This window comes from Pelophylax lessonae (assembly GCF_965119305.1).
Source record: "Pelophylax lessonae genome assembly, chromosome: 4".
Lineage (NCBI taxonomy): Eukaryota > Metazoa > Chordata > Amphibia > Anura > Ranidae > Pelophylax > Pelophylax lessonae.
This window is the reverse complement of record NC_138771.1, coordinates 662,848,801-662,871,228: the sequence shown is the minus strand read 5'-3', so window position 1 is coordinate 662,871,228 and position 22,428 is coordinate 662,848,801. Positions and strand designations below refer to the sequence as shown.

At 47.1% G+C, this 22,428-nt stretch overlaps 1 protein-coding gene and 1 long non-coding RNA gene across 2 annotated transcripts in view; one reads left to right on the top strand and one right to left on the bottom strand.

Moving 5' to 3' along the window:
* LOC309554195 (C-type lectin domain family 10 member A-like) overlaps positions 1–22,428 on the bottom strand; it is a 1,138,017-nt gene that overhangs the window by 641,998 nt on the left and 473,591 nt on the right. The window contains exon 8 of the mRNA XM_082255830.1: positions 16,266–16,372. Within this exon, the coding sequence (XP_082111956.1) occupies positions 16,266–16,372 (107 nt within the window). The remainder of the gene's footprint in view (positions 1–16,265; positions 16,373–22,428) is intronic.
* LOC309554196 overlaps positions 1–22,428 on the top strand; it is a 1,064,551-nt gene that overhangs the window by 643,208 nt on the left and 398,915 nt on the right. The gene's annotated exons all lie outside the window — the stretch shown is intronic.

Here is a 22,428-nt window from a genome sequence, read left to right as displayed (position 1 = left end):
TATACAACTGTGCAAGACTAAAGACAAGGCTGGAGTTCAGCTTGAAAACTGCAGATTGGACACTTTGAAATCATAGTTACATAGTTACATAGTTACATAGTTAGTGAGGTTGAAAAAAGACATCAGTCCATCCAGTTCAACCTATGATGCGTGTGTGTGTGTTTGCATTTAACCGTACATTGTATACCCCTGTATGTTGTGGTCTTTAAGGTGCCCATCTAATAGTTTTTTGAAACTATCAATGCTCCCTGCTGATACGACTGCTTGTGGAAGAGAATTCCACATCCTTACTGCTCTTACAGTGAAGAACCCCTTACGCACTTTAAGGTTAAACCGCCTTTCCTCTAGTTTTATACAGTATAAATATACAGTATTTGTACATTGATATCATATCCCCCCTCAATCGTCTCTTCTCCAGAGAGAATAGGTTCAGTGCTTGTAGTCTTTCCTCATAGCTGATGCCCTCCATTCCCCTAATTATTTTTGTTGCCCTTCTCTGGACTTTCTCCAATTCCAGCACATCCTTCCTGAGGACCGGTGCCCAGAACTGGACAGCATACTCCAGATGTGGCCGGACCAGAGTCTTGTAGAGTGGGAGAATAATCTCTTTATTTCTGGAGTGAATCCCCTGGAGTACATCCCAGTATTCTGTTGGCTTTGCTTGCGGCGGCTTGGCATTGCATGCCACTGCCAAGCTTGTTGTCCACCAGTACCCCCAAGTCCTTTTCCATCCTAGACTCACCCAGAGGTTCCCCCCCTAGTGAGTAGCTTGCTTTCTGGTTTCTGGCCCCCAAGTGCATTACTTTACATTTATCAACATTAAACCTCATCTGCCATGTAGTTGCCCACCCCGTTATTTTGTTCAGGTCCGCTTGCAAGGTTTCCACATCCTGCATAGAAGATATTGGCAAGCTTAGTTTAGTATCATCCGCAAATACTGAGATTGTACTAGATATCCCCTCCTCTAGATCATTTATGAATAAATTAAACAGGATTGGTCCCAGGACAGAACCCTGGGGGACCCCACTTTCCACACCCGCCCAATCCGAGTACTCCCCATTAATCACCACCCTCTGTACTCTCCCCTGGAGCCAGTTCTCTATCCAGGTACTCACCTTCTGATCCATACCTACCTTCCTTAGTTTGTACAGTAATCGTTTGTGGGGAACGGTGTCAAAGGCCTTCGCAAAGTCCAGATACACCACATCCACAGGCTTACCTTTATCTAGGTGGCTGCTCACTTCATCGTAGAAGGTTAATAGATTGGTTTGGCAAGAACGATTTTTCATAAATCCATGCTGATTACTACTTATAATACCGTTTTCATTACTAAAGTCTTGTATGTGGTCCCTTAACATCCCCTCCAAAATTTTGCAGACTACAGATGTTAGGCTGACCGGCCTATAGTTACCCGGGATATATCTCGGCCCCTTCTTAAATATTGGTACCACGTTGGCTTTTTTCCAATCAGCTGGCACCATACCCGTCTGTAAACTATCCTTAAAGATCAAGAATAATGGTCTGGCAATCACCTGGCTGAGCTCATTAAGAACCCTCTGGTGCAAGCCATCCGGTCCCGGGGATTTATTTATGTTAAGTTTCTCTAGTTTAGCTCTAAGTCTATCCTCTGTTAGCCATGGCGGCACTTCCTGAGGTGTATTATTTAGTTCGGCCTTACAAGCTGGGTTCGTGTAGCCCCCCGATTCTTTTGTGAAGACTGAAGAGAAGAAATTATTTAACACTTCCGCCTTTTCTCTGTCCTCAGTGGCCATTTTTCCTTTATCATCTTTTATGGGGCCAATGTGTTCTGGCCTCGCTTTCTTACTGTTTATATACTTAAAGAACTTCTTGGGGTTCTTTTTACTCTCCTCCGCTATATATCTCTCGTGTTCTATTTTAGCCGCCCTGATTTCATCTTTACATTTCTTATTACACTCTTTGTAGTGCTTAAATGCTGCCAATGACCCCTCAGTCTTGTATTTTTTGAAGGCCTTTTCTTTAGCTCTAATATACATTTTTATGTTGGAGTTTTGCCACCCAGGGTTTATTTTTGCTCTTTTAAATTTATTTCCCTGTGGAATGCACTGGTCAATCCCCTTGTTAAGTATGCTCTTGAAGCGCTCCCATTTTTCCTCCGTGTTCTTTGTTCCCAGGGTTCTATCCCAATTGATATTTTCTAGCAGTGAGCGCAGTTTTGGGAAATTGGCTCTTTTGAAATTCAGTGTTCTTATATTACCCCTCTGCTTCCTATTACTGTAATTAATACTGAAACTTATTGCCCTATGGTCACTGTTTCCTAAGTTTCCCCGTATTTCTATATCCGTGAGCAGGTCTGTATTGTTGGTAATCAGTAGGTCAAGTACCGCATTGTTTCTTGTCGGTGCATTCACCATCTGACCCATAAAATTGTCCTGCAAAACATTTAGGAACTGCCTAGCCTTGGATGAGTGCGCGGTTCCTTCTGCCCAGTCTATATCTGGATAATTAAAGTCCCCCATTATAATGAAATTTCCCATCCTTGCTGCCAATCCTATCTGTAAAAGGAGGTCCGCCTCACCCTCCTCCCTCTGGTTGGGGGGCCTATAGCATACGCCCAATATTACCTTCCCCGCCGTGCCATCCCTTTGAAGCTCTACCCATAGGGATTCTGCCTCATCCATAGCTCCATTATTAATATCATCCCTCATATTTACCTGTATGCTGTCCCTAATATACAGACATACCCCTCCCCCTTTTTTACCTTCTCTATCTCTGCGATAAAGGGAATACCCCTGAATGGTCACCATCCAATCATGAGAGCTGTCAAACCAAGTCTCTGTTATCCCAACAAAATCTAAGTCTTCCTCAAACATCAGCAGCTCCAGCTCTCCCATCTTGTTGGCCAGGCTTCTGGCATTTGGATACAAACCTCTTAATTTTGATCGGTTACATTTATCCTCATTTGATGTTTTTAGGCTGCTCTCTCGATTTTTCCCCATACCCACCCTGGGTATAGGAGCTCCGAACACCCTACCGCTAATGCCCCCATTTCTGCCCTCTGAAACTTGCTTTCCACTGTCTAATTCTACATCTGTACCCTCCCCCCCATCACCTAGTTTAAAAGCCCCTCTAACTTTTTGGCCATCCTTGCACCCAGTACGGCTGCACCCACCCCATTTAGGTGCAATCCGTCCCTACTAGGGTTGAGCGAACACCTAGATGTCCGTGTTCGACGGGTTCGGCCGAACTTTAAAAAAAAGTCCGGGTCCGTGTCCCGGACTTTTACCGAACTTTTCCCGGACACCGAACCCCATTGAAGTCAATGGGGACCCGAACTTTAAGGCACTAAAATGGCTCTAAAACACCAAAGGAAAGGGCTAGAGTGCTGCAAATGGCAGCAAAACGTAATTAAGAGCATGGCAAGTGCTCTGCAAACAAATGTGGATAGGGAAATAACTTAAAACAACAAAAAAAAAACAGAAAAATAAAACAATGTTCTTCTTCATCTCTGAAGGACGAGGCCCATATGGAGTAGGAGGGAGGTTGAGGTGGTGGTGGATGTGGCGGTGACATAGGCGTGCGCACAGGGTGTGCTGGGTGTGCCTGGGCACACCCTAATCACCTAGGGCACATAGCATTGCCAGTGAGGAGATGGGAAAGATCTCCCTGGGACCTGCTCTGCTCTATTTCTCCTTGCCTACAGGTACATGGCCCCGATACATTACTCTCCCTGCTGGCAAACACATGCATGTGTATTTCAACTTTGGGGTGCACACCTTAATGCAATAGGCTGCGCACACCTATGGGCGGTGTAGGTGGAAGCGGCGGTGGAGGAGGACCAGGGCCGGATTAACAGCATCATGGGCTTGGTGCTGAGGATTTTGAAGGGCCTTAAGGGCCGTGCCTTGCCATGCACCCAGAGGAGGAAGGGTGCAGCCATGCATGCCTAATTCAACATGGGATGCTGTCTCTGAAGCCCATAAACACATCCATGCATCGCCAACTGTCCCTCCTTGTCCGGCCTTCACGCTGTGTGGGGAGGTTCTGAGGGTGCTGCCTGGGGAAGCGAGCATAGAAGCCAGACTTCTGTGTTTACAAGTGACAGAAGAGCGGTAACAGTGAATATGGCCAACCCGGGGCCTATATAAAAGGTAGGGGCCTGGAGCTGCAGCTCCAATAGCCCCTACATTAATCTGGCCCTGAGGAGGAGGACGAGGTAGCCAACACTGCTTCTTTTCAAAAATTTTAAATGAGGGTACACCCCAAAAGAGTGAGAAAGAGCAAAAATGGAACAATGGGTGGGTAAGGTCGGTATCCATTGCTATTCTGCATAAGGTACGGAAAAGTCCCGTGGGATCCATGCCTGGTTCATTTTAATGAACGTGAGCTTGTCCACATTGTCTCTGGACAGGCGGCTGCGCTTGTCTGTTATAACGCCCCCAGCCGTGCTAAATACCCGTTCAGATAATACACTGGCTGCAGGGCACGCCAGCACCTCCAAGGCGTAAAGGGCAAGCTCAAGCCATGTGCCCAATTTGGAGACCCAGAAGTTGAAGGGGGCAGACCCGTCATTCACTACATGTAGGCGTGTGCACACATACTGCTCCACCATGTTGGTAAAATGCTGCCTCCTGCTAAGACGTTCCATCTGAGCTGCTGGTGCTGCTGTTTGTTGTGGCGTGCTGACAAAGCTTTTCCACATTTCGGCCATGCTAACCCTGCCTTCTGAGGTGCTGGCGGTGCCCTGGTTGCGTTGGCGACCTCCTCCTCCTCCTCCTCTGCCTTGTGCTTCCACTGTGGCCCCGCTGTCAGATGGGAATGCCAGCAGCATGGCGTCTACCAGCGTGCGCTTGTACTCGCGCATCTTGCGATCGCGCTCCAGTGAGTGAATTAAGGACGGTACGTTGTCCTTGTAACGGGGATCCAGCAGCGTGGCCACCCAGTAATCAGCACAAGTTAGAATGTGGGCAACTCGGCGGTCGTTGTGGAGACACTGCAGCATGTAATCGCTCATGTGTGCCAGGCTGCCCAGAGGCAACGAAAGGCTGTCCTCTGTGGGAGGTGTATCGTCCGTGTCCTCTGTATCCCCCCAGCCACGCACCAGTGATGGCCATGAGCTGGCCTGGGTGCCACCCTGCTGTGAACATGGTTCCATCTCCTCCTCCAGCTCCTCCTCCTCCTCATCCTCCTCATCCTCCAGAACTGTGCCCCTGCTGGACAATTGCGTCCCTGGCGTTTGCGTGTGCAGGAACCCACCCTCGGAGCCCCTTGCGAATGACTGCCCTGAAAGCCTTGGAAATGTTACCTCTTCATCCTCCTCCTCCTCCTCATCCTGTGCCACATCCTCTTCCATCATCGCCCGAATTGTTTTTTCAAGGAGGCATAGAAGTGGGATAGTTAAGCTGAGAACGGCGTCATTGCCACTGGCCATGTTGGTGGAGTACTCAAAACAGCGCAACAAGGCACACAGGTCTCGCATGGAGGCCCAGTTAAATTAAATAGCGGAATAGAAAATATGATCCAAAAAAAGTGTATGTATATCACACGTACACAACCACACTGGGCCCCAATTACTATTGTTTGTACCCCTAAAAGGCTAGATGAGGAGTAGGGGGAGTATGGAACAGGCAGCACCCTCAAACCTTCAGAAGTATGAGATGAACCCCAACAACTTGGAAAGGTGGATCTCTCTCACACGTACCGACACAGACTATCCCGCAATTCAATTGATCCTCAAAGGTTTTTATTGAATAGCGGAATAGGAAATATGATCAAAAAAAGTGTATGTATCTCGCACGTACACAACCACACTAGGCCCCAATTACTATTGTTTGTACCCCTAAAAGGCTAGATGAGGAGTAGGGGGGGTATGGAACAGGCAGCACCCTCAAACCTTCAGAAGTATGAGATGAACCCCAACAACTTGGAAAGGTGGATCTCTCTCACACGTACCGACACAGACTATCCCCCAATTTAACTGATCCCCAAAGGTTTTTGATTAAATAGCGGAATAGAAAATATGATCCAAAAAAAGTGTATGTATATCACACGTACACAACCACACTAGGCCCCAATTACTATTGTTTGTACCCCTAAAAGGCTAGATGAGGAGTAGGGGGGGTATGGAACAGGCAGCACCCTCAAACCTTCAGAAGTATGAGATGAACCCCAACAACTTGGAAAGGTGGATCTCTCTCACACGTACCGACACAGACTATCCCCCAATTTAACTGATCCCCAAAGGTTTTTGATTAAATAGCGGAATAGAAAATATGATCCCAAAAAAGTGTATGTATATCACACGTACACAACCACACTGGGCCCCAATTACTATTGTTTGTACCCCTAAAAGGCTAGATGAGGAGTAGGGGGAGTATGGAACAGGCAGCACCCTCAAACCTTCAGAAGTATGAGATGAACCCCAACAACTTGGAAAGGTGGATCTCTCTCACACGTACCAACACAGACTATCCCCCAATTTAACTGATCCCCAAAGGTTTTTGATTAAATAGCGGAATAGAAAATATGATCCAAAAAAAGTGTATGTATATCACACGTACACAACCACACTAGGCCCCAATTACTATTGTTTGTACCCCTAAAAGGCTAGATGAGGAGTAGGGGGAGTATGGAACAGGCAGCACCCTCAAACCTTCAGAAGTATGAGATGAACCCCAACAACTTGGAAAGGTGGATCTCTCTCACACGTACCGACACAGACTATCCCGCAATTCAATTGATCCTCAAAGGTTTTTATTGAATAGCGGAATAGGAAATATGATCAAAAAAAGTGTATGTATCTCGCACGTACACAACCACACTAGGCCCCAATTACTATTGTTTGTACCCCTAAAAGGCTAGATGAGGAGTAGGGGGGTATGGAACAGGCAGCACCCTCAAACCTTCAGAAGTATGAGATGAACCCCAACAACTTGGAAAGGTGGATCTCTCTCACACGTACCGACACAGACTATCCCGCAATTCAATTGATCCTCAAAGGTTTTTATTGAATAGCGGAATAGGAAATATGATCAAAAAAAGTGTATGTATCTCGCACGTACACAACCACACTAGGCCCCAATTACTATTGTTTGTACCCCTAAAAGGCTAGATGAGGAGTAGGGGGGGTATGGAACAGGCAGCACCCTCAAACCTTCAGAAGTATGAGATGAACCCCAACAACTTGGAAAGGTGGATCTCTCTCACACGTACCGACACAGACTATCCCCCAATTTAACTGATCCCCAAAGGTTTTTGATTAAATAGCGGAATAGAAAATATGATCCCAAAAAAGTGTATGTATATCACACGTACACAACCACACTGGGCCCCAATTACTATTGTTTGTACCCCTAAAAGGCTAGATGAGGAGTAGGGGGAGTATGGAACAGGCAGCACCCTCAAACCTTCAGAAGTATGAGATGAACCCCAACAACTTGGAAAGGTGGATCTCTCTCACACGTACCGACACAGACTAACCCGCAATTCAATTGATCCTCAAAGGTTTTTATTGAATAGCGGAATAGGAAATATGATCAAAAAAAGTGTATGTATCTCGCACGTACACAACCACACTAGGCCCCAATTACTATTGTTTGTACCCCTAAAAGGCTAGATGAGGAGTAGGGGGGGTATGGAACAGGCAGCACCCTCAAACCTTCAGAAGTATGAGATGAACCCCAACAACTTGGAAAGGTGGATCTCTCTCACACGTACCGACACAGACTATCCCCCAATTTAACTGATCCCCAAAGGTTTTTGATTAAATAGCGGAATAGAAAATATGATCCAAAAAAAGTGTATGTATATCACACGTACACAACCACACTAGGCCCCAATTACTATTGTTTGTACCCCTAAAAGGCTAGATAAGGAGTAGGGGGGGTATGGAACAGGCAGCACCCTCAAACCTTCAGAAGTATGAGATGAACCCCAACAACTTGGAAAGGTGGATCTCTCTCACACGTACCAACACAGACTATCCCCCAATTTAACTGATCCCCAAAGGTTTTTGATTAAATAGCGGAATAGAAAATATGATCCAAAAAAAGTGTATGTATATCACACGTACACAACCACACTAGGCCCCAATTACTATTGTTTGTACCCCTAAAAGGCTAGGAGTAGGGGGAGTATGGAACAGGCAGCACCCTCAAACCTTCAGAAGTATGAGATGAACCCCAACAACTTGGAAAGGTGGATCTCTCTCACACGTACCGACACAGACTATCCCCCAATTTAACTGATCCCCAAAGGTTTTTGATTAAATAGCGGAATAGAAAATATGATCCAAAAAAAGTGTATGTATATCACACGTACACAACCACACTGGGCCCCAATTACTATTGTTTGTACCCCTAAAAGGCTAGATGAGGAGTAGGGGGAGTATGGAACAGGCAGCACCCTCAAACCTTCAGAAGTATGAGATGAACCCCAACAACTTGGAAAGGTGGATCTCTCTCACACGTACCGACACAGACTATCCCGCAATTCAATTGATCCTCAAAGGTTTTTATTGAATAGCGGAATAGGAAATATGATCAAAAAAAGTGTATGTATCTCGCACGTACACAACCACACTAGGCCCCAATTACTATTGTTTGTACCCCTAAAAGGCTAGATGAGGAGTAGGGGGGGTATGGAACAGGCAGCACCCTCAAACCTTCAGAAGTATGAGATGAACCCCAACAACTTGGAAAGGTGGATCTCTCTCACACGTACCGACACAGACTATCCCCCAATTTAACTGATCCCCAAAGGTTTTTGATTAAATAGCGGAATAGAAAATATGATCCAAAAAAAGTGTATGTATATCACACGTACACAACCACACTAGGCCCCAATTACTAGTGTTTGTACCCCTAAAAGGCTAGATGAGGAGTAGGGGGGGTATGGAACAGGCAGCACCCTCAAACCTTCAGAAGTATGAGATGAACCCCAACAACTTGGAAAGGTGGATCTCTCTCACACGTACCGACACAGACTATCCCCCAATTTAACTGATCCCCAAAGGTTTTTGATTAAATAGCGGAATAGAAAATATGATCCCAAAAAAGTGTATGTATATCACACGTACACAACCACACTGGGCCCCAATTACTATTGTTTGTACCCCTAAAAGGCTAGATGAGGAGTAGGGGGAGTATGGAACAGGCAGCACCCTCAAACCTTCAGAAGTATGAGATGAACCCCAACAACTTGGAAAGGTGGATCTCTCTCACACGTACCAACACAGACTATCCCCCAATTTAACTGATCCCCAAAGGTTTTTGATTAAATAGCGGAATAGAAAATATGATCCAAAAAAAGTGTATGTATATCACACGTACACAACCACACTAGGCCCCAATTACTATTGTTTGTACCCCTAAAAGGCTAGATGAGGAGTAGGGGGAGTATGGAACAGGCAGCACCCTCAAACCTTCAGAAGTATGAGATGAACCCCAACAACTTGGAAAGGTGGATCTCTCTCACACGTACCGACACAGACTATCCCGCAATTCAATTGATCCTCAAAGGTTTTTATTGAATAGCGGAATAGGAAATATGATCAAAAAAAGTGTATGTATATCACACGTACACAACCACACTAGGCCCCAATTACTATTGTTTGTACCCCTAAAAGGCTAGATGAGGAGTAGGGGGGGTATGGAACAGGCAGCACCCTCAAACCTTCAGAAGTATGAGATGAACCCCAACAACTTGGAAAGGTGGATCTCTCTCACACGTACCGACACAGACTATCCCCCAATTTAACTGATCCCCAAAGGTTTTTGATTAAATAGCGGAATAGAAAATATGATCCCAAAAAAGTGTATGTATATCACACGTACACAACCACACTGGGCCCCAATTACTATTGTTTGTACCCCTAAAAGGCTAGATGAGGAGTAGGGGGAGTATGGAACAGGCAGCACCCTCAAACCTTCAGAAGTATGAGATGAACCCCAACAACTTGGAAAGGTGGATCTCTCTCACACGTACCGACACAGACTAACCCGCAATTCAATTGATCCTCAAAGGTTTTTATTGAATAGCGGAATAGGAAATATGATCAAAAAAAGTGTATGTAGCTCGCACGTACACAACCACACTAGGCCCCAATTACTATTGTTTGTACCCCTAAAAGGCTAGATGAGGAGTAGGGGGGGTATGGAACAGGCAGCACCCTCAAACCTTCAGAAGTATGAGATGAACCCCAACAACTTGGAAAGGTGGATCTCTCTCACACGTACCGACACAGACTATCCCCCAATTTAACTGATCCCCAAAGGTTTTTGATTAAATAGCGGAATAGAAAATATGATCCAAAAAAAGTGTATGTATATCACACGTACACAACCACACTAGGCCCCAATTACTATTGTTTGTACCCCTAAAAGGCTAGGAGTAGGGGGAGTATGGAACAGGCAGCACCCTCAAACCTTCAGAAGTATGAGATGAACCCCAACAACTTGGAAAGGTGGATCTCTCTCACACGTACCAACACAGACTATCCCCCAATTTAACTGATCCCCAAAGGTTTTTGATTAAATAGCGGAATAGAAAATATGATCCAAAAAAAGTGTATGTATATCACACGTACACAACCACACTAGGCCCCAATTACTATTGTTTGTACCCCTAAAAGGCTAGGAGTAGGGGGAGTATGGAACAGGCAGCACCCTCAAACCTTCAGAAGTATGAGATGAACCCCAACAACTTGGAAAGGTGGATCTCTCTCACACGTACCAACACAGACTATCCCCCAATTTAACTGATCCCCAAAGGTTTTTGATTAAATAGCGGAATAGAAAATATGATCCCAAAAAAGTGTATGTATATCACACGTACACAACCACACTAGGCCCCAATTACTATTGTTTGTACCCCTAAAAGGCTAGATGAGGAGTAGGGGGAGTATGGAACAGGCAGCACCCTCAAACCTTCAGTATGAGATTGTGTTCACTGTACCCCACAAAGATTGAGTTCACTGCACCCCACAATGATTGTGTTCACTGCACCCCACAAAGATTGTGTTCACTGCACCTCACAAAGATTGTGTTCACTGTACCCCCCAAAGATTGTGTTCACTGCACCCCACAAAGATTCTGTTCACTGTACCCCACAAAGATTGTGTTCACTGCACCCCAAAAAGATTGTGTTCACTGCACCCCAAAAAGGATGTTGTTCACTGCACCCCAAAAAGGATGTTGTTCACTCCACCCCAAAAAGATTGTGTTCACTGCACCCCACAAAGATTGTGTTCACTGCACCCCAAAAAGATTGTGTTCACTGCACCCCAAAAATGATTTTGTTCACTGCACCCCAAAAAGGATTTTGTTCACTGCACCCCAAAAAGGATGTTGTTCACTCCACCCCAAAAAGATTGTGTTCACTGCACCCCAAAAAGATTGTGTTCACTGCACCCCACAAAGGATTTTGTTCACTGCACCCCAAAAAGATTGTGTTCACTGCACCCCAAAAAGGATGTTGTTCACTGCACCCCAAAAAGGATTTTGTTCACTGCACCCCAAAAAGATTGTGTTCACTGCACCCCACAAAGGATTTTGTTCACTGCACCCCACAAAGATTGTGTTCACTGCACACCAAAAAGGATTGTGTTCACTGCACCCCAAAAAGATTTTGTTCACTGCACCCCAAAAAGATTGTGTTCACTGCAGCCCAAAAAGATTGTGTTCACTGCAGCCCAAAAAGATTGTGTTCACTGCAGCCCAAAAAGATTGTGTTCACTGCAGCCCAAAAAGATTGTGTTCACTGCAGCTCACACACAGAAAAATGGATGTGGATCACTGACACCTGCCTATCTCCAATCCCACACCACACAGCAATATCGATTGTAGTTTGTAGAACACAGTTTCCCTAAAATTCAGCAGACTCTGTCCCTAACAGGATTGAGAAGAGATCGTAGATCAGGATTGAGTGCAGACCCCACCCCCCACACAGCAATATCGATTGTAGTTTGTAGAAGACACTGACCCTATAATTCAGCAGACTCTATCCCTAAAATGCCTACAACTCGCCCTGCCTAAACACTCCGACCTGTCCCTCAATTCTATCCGGACACAAATGGTTTTTTCCTGCCTATCTTTCCCTAATCAGCAGCCAGCACGTTGATGTGTGCTCTGTCCCTGAATCTAAGCAGCATAATGACGCCGCTGCGGCTGCCTCGAACTTATAAAGACTTGGTCACATGCTTCAGACGGCCAATCACAGCTACTGAGACATTTGCAGGCATGGCTGGGATGGCTTAAGGCACACCAGTTAAACGATTGTTGATTGGCTGTTGAAAGCCCGCCATGAAAAGAGCGCCAAAGCATGCAAAACCCGGAAATAAAACGACCGAACACGGATTTTTACCCGAACATACAGTAAAGTGTCCGTGTCCGTGTTCGGGTACAAAAAATCCAATTATTCGGTACGAACACGAATAATACAGTCCGTGTTCGCTCAACACTAGTCCCTACCAAAGAGTCGGTGGCCGACTGAGAAGTCAGCCCAGTTCTCCAGGAACCCGAAACCCTCCTTACTACACCAGCTCCTCAGCCACTCCTTAACTTCCCTAATCTCCCGCTGCCTCTCTGGTGTGGCTCGAGGTACAGGTAGTATTTCGGAAAATACTACCTTGGAGGTCCTAGTCCTCAACTTAGCGCCTAAGTCCCTGAAATCGTTTAGGACTCTCCGTCTTCCTCTGCCTATGTCATTGGTACCCACGTGTACCGTACCATGATAGCTGGGTCTTCCCCAGCCCCACCCAATAATCTGTTCACCCGATCCGTGATGTGCCGAACCCGAGCGCCCGGCAAACAACAGACTGTTCGGCGCACACGGTCTTTGTCACAGATTACACTGTCTGTCCTTCTAATAATTGAGTCCCCTACCACCAGCACCTGTCTTTCCTTTCCCTTTCTCCCGGCCTTACTGGAGGAGTTCTTCCCCTGGCAGCTAGAGGCGTCACTCTGCTCCAGCAATGCTGGTCCCTGACTGGTTTCCCAACATCACACAACGGGGCGTATCTATTGGGGTGCTCCAGCCCAGGATCAGCCTCCTTGCCTTGTTCCCTTCTACCCCTCCTAACTGTCACCCCTCTAAACTGCTCTGATGCCTGCACCTCCAATACTCCGCCCACCTCTGTGCAGACCCCTGCCTGCACCTGACTGGTACAATCCTGGCTCTCCTCCGGTATGGACATTCGTCTCAGTGTTGCCAGCTGCTTCCCTAGATTCAGGACCTGAGCTTCCAGGGAAGCAACTTGCTTACATTTTGCGCATTTGTATTCGCCTTCGATCACATGTCCGAGGAACGCATACATATCACAAGATGTACACCGAGTCGCATCTCCACACCCGCCGGGCATTGTACCTACTATCTAATCTAATGGGGATTCAGTAATTTAAGTCTATCCTATGTGGCTATTTCCTGGCTTCCTAACTCTACCTTCTCACCCTCTGGTACTCCGCTTCACTCACTTGACACTCAGTTGCACAACACTCACTTACTTACCAGTCGCAAAGATACCTCAGACGCAAAGATACTCACCAGTCGCAAGATACTCACTAGACGCAAGATACTCACCAATCGCAAGTTACTCCCAGTCGCAGAGATACTCACCAGTCGCAGAGATACTCACCAGTCGCAGAGATACTCACCAGTCGCAGATACTCACCAGTCGCAAAGATACTCACCAGTCGCAAGGATACTCACCAGTCGCAAGGATACTCACCAGTCGCAGATACTCACCAGTCGCAAAGATACTCACCAGTCACAGAGATACTCACCAGTCGCAGATACTCACCAGTTGCAAAGATACTCACCAGTCGCAAGGATACTCACCAGTCGCAAGGATACTCACCAGTCGCAAAGATACTCACCAGTCGCAGATACTCACCAGTCGCAAAGATACTCACCAGTCGCAAGGATACTCACCCGTCCAAAGATCTTCACCAGTCGGTTGGTCACAGAACACTGTCAGTCAGTCGCAGAGCACAGTCAGACAGTCGCAGAGCGGTCAGTCGGTCGCAGAGCGATCAGTCGGTCACAGAGCAGTCAGTCGGTCGCAGAGTCAGTCGGTCGCAGAGCGGTCAGGCGGTCGCAGAGCGGTCATTCGGTCACAAAGCAGTCAGTCGCAGAGCGGTCAGTCGGTCGCAGAGCGGTCAGTCGGTCGCAGAGCGGTCAGGCGGTCGCAGAGCGGTCAGTCGGTCACAGAGCAGTCAGTCGCAGAGCGGTCAGTCGGTCGCAGAGCGGTCAGTCGGTCGCAGAGCGGTCAGTCGCAGAGCGGTCAGTCGCGGTGATAGTAGTGTTGTGCTTTTAGTCACCCCACCAGCTGATCAGTTGTTACCTTATGTCCCCAGTCAGGTCCTGTCAGGTCCTTGTCGTCGCCGCTGTTATTAGTTCACACGGCTCTCTCTTCCCTGCCTTGCTTGCAGCTGCTGCTGCTGCCTCACACACTGGGGACGGTCCCCTCCTCCTCTTCTCCTCCTCCTCCCGGGAACTCCTCTCATTCTAGAAAAACAACAAGTCCCAGCATAACCTGCAGCATTATTTATTATTGCAGTAGATTCTATATGGCCATAGTATGATGGAGACGGAGAAAATGAAGACAAAGATATCAGTTGTCCTTTTTATGTTCATCAGTCCATATCACAAGATTTTCTTCTCACAAACGTACTGTATTATTTCAGAACAGTGACCATCATTCCAGTCACCTCTGGGCCTTAACGCAGCACAGTCTTCCCCTCCTCCGTAAATATGGCCCTTCCAATCATCAGGCTGACCCTTCCCCCAGAACCTGAAGGACAAAAGAGACAATAGTGATTAGACCAAGACAGGAACTGAGCAGAACTGGCAGGTTAGATCAGTGGTGATTGATTCTCAATAGACCTCACTCTCATGGTAAAGTTTAAATGCATAATTGTATTAACATTATTGAATTGTTATGTAGACATATTGTAAATTATAATGTGTTCTTTCTAGACAATACAGTCCCCCTGAGGAAGACCTTTTGTAGGTCGAAACGCGTTGGGGTGTTTGTTCCCCCAGTACCCATACTGGGGATAATACAGTTCACCATCATGCTATGATGTTATGATATGTCATGAGATTTATTGAGACTAATGGTATTGTATGTAACTGGAGCCTTCATGTTTCCCCTATTCTGGGTTTTATCCAAGTGTATATGTTATTTGTTAATAAAGTATATATTTTTATTACACCCTCTTACTCCTTTACTACCCATGACGCTGCCTAAAAACCCACCGGGGGTCGATACTTTGGTATCAATCGTTTTCCAGATCAGTGGTGACCAACCCCATACATAAATAGCCCCTATTAGTGATGTGATGAGTTCTTACTCCCATCTCTTTTTTGATTAAATATGTGAAGAGTTCTCTCCTCTAGTTGGCTCCCCATGTGAGGATTTTTTTCCCTTTCACTCCTTTACCTAATTGACTATGTGAGGAGTTCTTTCCCACATCTCTTTCTTTAATTGGCTAAGTGAGGAGTAGGGATGAGCAAACTGTTTGGCCTGGGCCTAGGCTGTTAGGGTGTTGGGAAGAATGCCCAAACCTTTGCACATTTGGCCCTCTGATCGGTGGGAGGTGAGCATCATCTATAGAAGTGGTAATTTCTACTGTCTCTATATATAACAGCTTCCTGCTATCAATGGCTCCTAAAGAAGTAGAAAGTGTTTGCACCCTCTGCATCCCTAGCAACCACCTCTGTTACATTGCTTACATGGGTGGGAATCTCTGGCTACATAAGCAAAGGGGTGGGGATAGCAGCAAATGTCAGTGGCCGTATTTTGGCAACGGCATTGACCAAATATGACCATGGCCATATTTGGTCAATGATGTCACTACTTTCCCATCCCCTTCTCTTCTATTTGACTAGCTTTCATTCGGCGAGCAGTATCAGGAATGGCCATGTGCACCGGGTCAACCACGTTTTTAATTCCGACGAATCGGCAGGCGTTGGGTATCATGATTGATGATGGATTTACAATGAGGAACTCTTTGGGGATTTTTAGTATTTTTTAAAAAATTACTTTGGGTGTCTTTATTCCTGGGTTACACAGTTACTATGTACTGTACTTCTTACTCCCATTTTGGAGACTAATCATTTCTGGGTGAAAAAGTATTTTAAATCTTTGGGTGGAGTGAATTAATGCCTCATTAATGTACTTCTGCTTAAGGATCCATCAGTCTTCCACCTTTTTAGATCATTTTGTCAGACCACAGTGTCTGGGATATGTGGGAAGAATTTTGATATTTGGGGTTTCAGCGTCTTACTTTGGAGTTATGTCATAAGGCGTTCCATCCACCCATCTCCAGGTTCCATCCGCATCCGTTAGACCGATCCACGAGTATTTTCCTTTTGCAATCCTAAGCAGAAAATTCTTAAGAAAGACAAAAGACAGAAGTCATTAGAAGATAAATTATTGTACACATTTGGCTGATTAGATAACATGACAGTTGGGCTACCAGTATATTTTTGGGTTGGATAGGAAACTGGGGCACCGGGGGGAAATCCATAAACACGGTGAGAGCAAACTACACCCCAACACAAATATAAACCCCCTCCCCACAGACATGGTGCGACCCATCTCCAGGAGACACCCCAAGCTCAGCGTTAGGAAATGGATAACGGGGGGCATGGCCGGCAGCCGAGGACGATGGCCGCGTGAGAGTAGAGCTCCGTATCCTTCGGTTCTTCTCCTGCTTTCATAAGCGACGAGGGTAAGCGACACCAGCCTAGTTACCCACCTAAACCCTTTCTCCACGTCCGATGGCCATGGGGAAACTAAAGAACCACGGGAAACCCCGCAAATTGACTGACTTTTTTGCCTCGACTAGCACGCCGCGCTCTCAAAATGGCGCAGCGGCCTGTTCACAGCGTAGCGGGGCTCTCGACCCTCAAGGAGGCAGTCTGGCGGGATCTCCTTCCCAGGCTCCTCCGTCCCCAAGCTCCAGACATCGCTCCTCGCAGGGCCCCTCTCCATCTGACAGCCCGAAAAAGGCAGCTCCACGGCGCTCTTCTGACCACCATTATGTGGGGGATAGTCGGGCGGGAGATATTTCCCAAGACAGCACTCTGGAGTTCTATGAGCATATTAGAGACTTCCCCACCACAGGGCAGCCCCCCAATGACACCAGAATGAAGGAAATGCTACTGACTTTCACGGGATCGCTGTACAGGGATCATATGTCCTGTGTTACACATCTCAGGACCGACGTGACCGGTCTGGGGGACCGAGTGGATCATGTGGAGGCGAAAATGGCCGATTTCTCGGTAGCTCACAATGAACTAGTGGACGCTCATAACGATACATCTGATGAGGTGGAGGCGCTTAAAGCTAAACTGGCCGACTTGGAGGATAGAAATCGGCGTAACAACGTTAAATTGAGGGGGGTGGCGGAGACTGTTCCCCCCGCTGAACTGCGCTCCTATGTACAGGCTTTCATTATGGCCCTGCTTCCTGACACCCTGGCCGGTAAGGTTATTGTGGATAGAGCTCATTGTCTGCCCAAGCCCCAGCATCTACCTGAAAAAGTGCCTAGGGACGTCATAGCACGGATCCATTTTTTCCATGTGAAGGATGACCTTATGAGAATGGCTAGGAAGACATCTCCCCAACCTGAACCGTACCAAGGGATCACTGTGTATGCGGACCTCTCTCAATATACTATGGCTGCCCGTAAGAAGCTGGTACCTCTTACGAAATTGTTTAGGAATAATAAGGTGGTCTACTCGTGGGCTTATTCCACCAAATTGCTTATCGTACGAGACGGTCGCACTCATGTTATCTGCACAGAGGAGGAGGGATTTCGCCTATCTAAGACCTGGGGCCTATTGCCTGATCCGGATGCTTCTCCGAATGTGTCCAAATCTCCCTCGTACCTAGATCCGGAGTGGACTTTAGTAAAATAATCCTGCATCACCCCTGTGGCCTGGGATCCGTGGCACGTATGGGGGTGATACTCCCCGACTTTTATGTGGGCTGGTGTTCTGGAAGGAACTGGAGGGTGGGAGCTGTCCCCCCCCCCTACCCACTACTTGCGATTGAGTTCGCATGATGGGGTTTACCCCATGCTCTACTTGTGTCATGTTTTGTGATGTTTTTTGGACTTGTGTTTTTGTTCTCTTTTGTTTTTTCAGCCTCCTCACAAGCAACGAATGGACTGCGGAATATGGACTTCTCTCATGTGCTCAGCACGCTCCCATGGTAGGGAGGTCTCAAAGCCCTGCTCCAGTGGACGGAATCGCTGGGTGTGGTGAAAGTACACTCAGCGATCCCCTGTTTTTCTATGAACATTTTCTTTTTTATGAATCCAGCCTCATCCTCGTGATGACCCTTACTTGTTTATATTTTGATGCCTTATAAAATTTGTCACCTTAAATGCCCGTGGCTTGAACAGCCCCTTTAAGCGGCGGTCTCTCTGGAGGGAGGCTCGCAGTCTTAGAGGGGAAGTTCTCTGTGTTCAGGAGACCCATTTTGCGAGATCTAAACAACCTAAATGCTCAGATAGGCGATACCCTCATGTTTTCACTGCCTCTGGGGTGTCCAAACGAAAAGGGGTTCTTATAGCTATAGCTCAATCTGTGGTGTTTCAACTCCATGATACGATTGTAGATGAGGCGGGTCGCTATTTGGTGCTCATCTGTGACATTAATAATGTTACATATACTATCGTTGATGTATATGCTCCTAACCAACGCCAAATCAAATTTTTAAGATCGCTCGTTAAAAAAGTAGAACGAGTCAAGTCCCTGTAATGTGGGGATTTCAATTGTATAACTGATGCAGCTTTGGATTGTTCCTCCTCCTCAGAAGCATGCACGAACCACGCTACAGAGGTTCTTGCACTCTTCTGATCTCTATGACCTATGGCGAAGTGTTAATTCCACGGAGAGGGACTACACGTATTTTTCGGCGCCCCACCAGTCGTACTCTAGATTGGATCTCTTTGTGGCGGACCTGTCTGTACTGCGTCTGGTGGAGTCTGCTACTATACATACTATATCCTGGTCTGATCACGCCCCGGTCTCCGTGGTGGTCGCGGAGAAGCACAATGAGGTGCCTGTACATCTGTGGCAAAACGACGTTTCCATTCTCCGGAACCAAGGCCACGGGGAGCGGCTGCGGGGTCAGATTAAGGACTTTTTCCACCATAATGATAGATCTGATACTGATATTTTTACCTTGTGGTGTGCGCATAAGGCGTACGTTCGGGGCTTACTCCTTCAGGTGGCCTCTAGAGTTAAAAAGGAGCGTGCAAAGGCTATGTCTTCTCTCATGTCTCAACTTAAGGATCTAGAGGCAAGACATAAGGCCGCCCCTACACCTACATTGCTGCTGGAGCTCAATGATTGTAGAGCGCAGGTGAGGACTAAATTGCTGGAGGAACACCAATCTCTGCTGTTTCGTTCTAAAGCGCGGTTTTATGCCCATGGGAATCGCGCGGGTAAAATGTTGGCCAACTATCTCCGGAAGAGGCAACAACAGGCTAAGTTATCTTCTTTACGGGATCCTCACACCTCTCGCAATGTCTATCATCCATCTGAAATAGCTAATGCCTTTGCTAAGTATTATACTGATCTGTATAATTTAAAGGACGATGTGGCTTCGCTGCAACCGTCGGCGGAGAGTATACAACGTTTTCTAGACAGACTACGCTTGCCAACTGTCTCGGAGGCGCACTTAAATGCCCCTATATCAGGAAATTGAGCTAGCTATCAGATCTCTGCCTCCTAATAAGTCACCGGGGGCGGACGGCTTTTCAGCTGAGTATTTTAAGACCTTCAGTTCAGTTCCATAGTAACGCCATACTTAGGTCGGGTGTTTAATGCCGCTATGACCAGATCGTTTTTCCCGGCAGAGATGCTTCAGGCTGTCATAGTGGCGTTGCCAAAACCGGGGAAGCCCTGACGCTCCACAGAATTTTCGCCCCATATCCTTGCTGAATTCTGATTTGAAGCTATACGCAAAGATATGGGCGCAACGGCTAGCAAAGGTCACCCCTTCTCTAGTACGCAGCGATCAGGTTGGATTTGTTACGGGCAGGCAGGCCCCCTAAGGTACTAGACGGATGTTCTATCTCCTGTCTGTAGTGGAAAGTCGCAGGGTGCCCTCGGTGTTCCTGACGCTCGATGCGGAAAAAGCATTTGATAGGGTTCACTGGGGGTACCTAAAGGCGACACTATCGAAATTTGGGCTTCGGGGTCCTGTCTGCTCGGCCATATCGGCCAGAGTCTTTACTAGTGCAGCTATTTTGGAAACCTTTACAATCACGAACGGCACCCGCCAGGGGTGCCCTCTGTCGCCCCTGAACTTCTCCCTAGTCATGGAGCCACTGGCGGAGGCCATTCGGATTGACCCATCCATTTTGGGTACTAGGGTGAGCGACAGGGAGCATAAAATAGGGTTATTTGCGGATGACGTCATACTCACTCTGACTTCCCCGGCCTCGTCCCTGCGGAACCTGGCTAAGGTGCTGGATGAGTTTGGAGCGGTCTCTTATTACAAGTTAAATACTACCAAGTCCCAGTGCCTACCGATGTATGTCCCCTCTAGAGTTCTAGAGGCGTTCAGGACAGAACATCCCTTTCAGTGGGCTTCTAAGTCCCTGTTATATTTGGGCATACAGTTGCCCTTTCCAACAGCTTCCACCTACTTGCTCAACTACTCTTAATTGACTAAGATAGTGCACAGGGATTTATCTCACATTGCCCAACATGAACTGTCGTGGGTGGGCAAGGTAGCGGCGCTTAAGATGCTGGTCCTACCTAAAATTTTGTACTACTTTAGAACGATACCCATAATCGTCCCACAGCCCTTTTTTACCGATATGGACAAGCAGTTTAGGAAGTTATTGTGGAACGGGAGGGTGCCCAGACTTTCCTACTCTACCCTTCTTAGGCCCAGATGTTGGGGAGGCGTGGGTATGCCGGATCTTAGAAGCTACCACGCAGCGGCTCTCCTTGATCAGGCAAAGGAATGGTTTAGTCCCTACTCCGATAAGTTGTGGGTTATCATGGAGAGGGCCTTGGCTGCCAATAGAGACCTCCCCTCCCTGTTATTGGCGGCTCAAACTGGTCGGGTTCTCCAACTTCCTGGAGTTCCGGCCATTCAGGCTATGGTGCATGGTTGGGGGGCTCTGCGACAGGTGTCTGGAATCCCAACTTTGCCTAAGGACCTTACACTTGCCTCTTACGAATTTCTCATTCCCTCGTTGCGTTGTCCCCGCCGTAATATCCAGCGCTCCCTTACATATTCCCAAGTCATGTCCTCTCCTAGCTCCTATGATTTCTTTTCTCTAGCGCAACTACGTCATTATCACCTTAAATTTCCTGACACGCGCGTATATGTGCCTCAGGAGGCGTGGGAATATCTCACCTCGGGGAACCCAAGATCAGGCGGGCTGTCTTGGTTCTATAGGGCTTTGACGCAACCTAGGGCCCAGTCCAAACTGAAGTGTATGGTAAAATGGGAAAAGGACCTTAACGCAGAATACTCTACTGTGGAATGGCAGGCAGCTATTCAATCCTACTTTAAATATACGCACTGCACTAACCATTGGGAGGGGGCACTTAAACAACTACACAGGAGCTACCTCACCCCATCCAGACTGGTCCATATGTATAAGGACTCTTCGGATGCGTGTTGGAGATAATGTGGGGCAAGGGGAACTATACTCCACGTATTTTGGGAGTGTAGGCGATTGCGGAGCTACTGGGTGGCCATCTATGCTTTGGTGGCCTCGGTTACGGGTCTAAAACTGCCAATGTCGCCTTCATTGGCTTTACTGAACTTGGGTATCCGTTCTTTTCTGAAAGAGCATAGATGTATTGTCTCGCATATTTTAACGGCGGCTAGAATTAGTGTGGTGGCGGCTTGGAGGTCTACCAAAATTCCTACAGTTTACGAAGTCATCAACCGAGTGAGGGTAACCCACTCATATGAAAAATACTTTTTTAGCTCGGGAGGCAATTCCTGAGTATTCCAGCAGCAGTGGAGGGGGTGGCTAGATAAATACCCTAATTGAGCGCGAATTTCATTCACTTGATTGTAATATGTTATTGCTGATTGTTCGCTGACTACAGGAGGTTTTGTTTGTTAGGACTGTCCAGTTGATGGTCTACTGGTTTTCAACTTTGACTGTTATCTACTTCATCATTTTTTTATGTATCTTATCATAGCAGAGTGCCTCGGGGGCCTGATTTGTCCTATACTCTTAGCATGGTGGGAGGAGGGTGTGGAGAGTGAAGGTTTATTGTATTTAGGGGCCCGCAGAAGCTCTAATGTAGACTTGGCTGGGGAGGGGGGGGCCCGAGGGGCATCGGCACAGTAAGCTCCCAAGGGGGTGCCGGGCCTCTTGGGTGCCTCACCTAGGCCTTTAGGGGCACCCTGGTTATATAATTTTGGCACGATCTTGGGGCTCCTCAAGGAGTTGG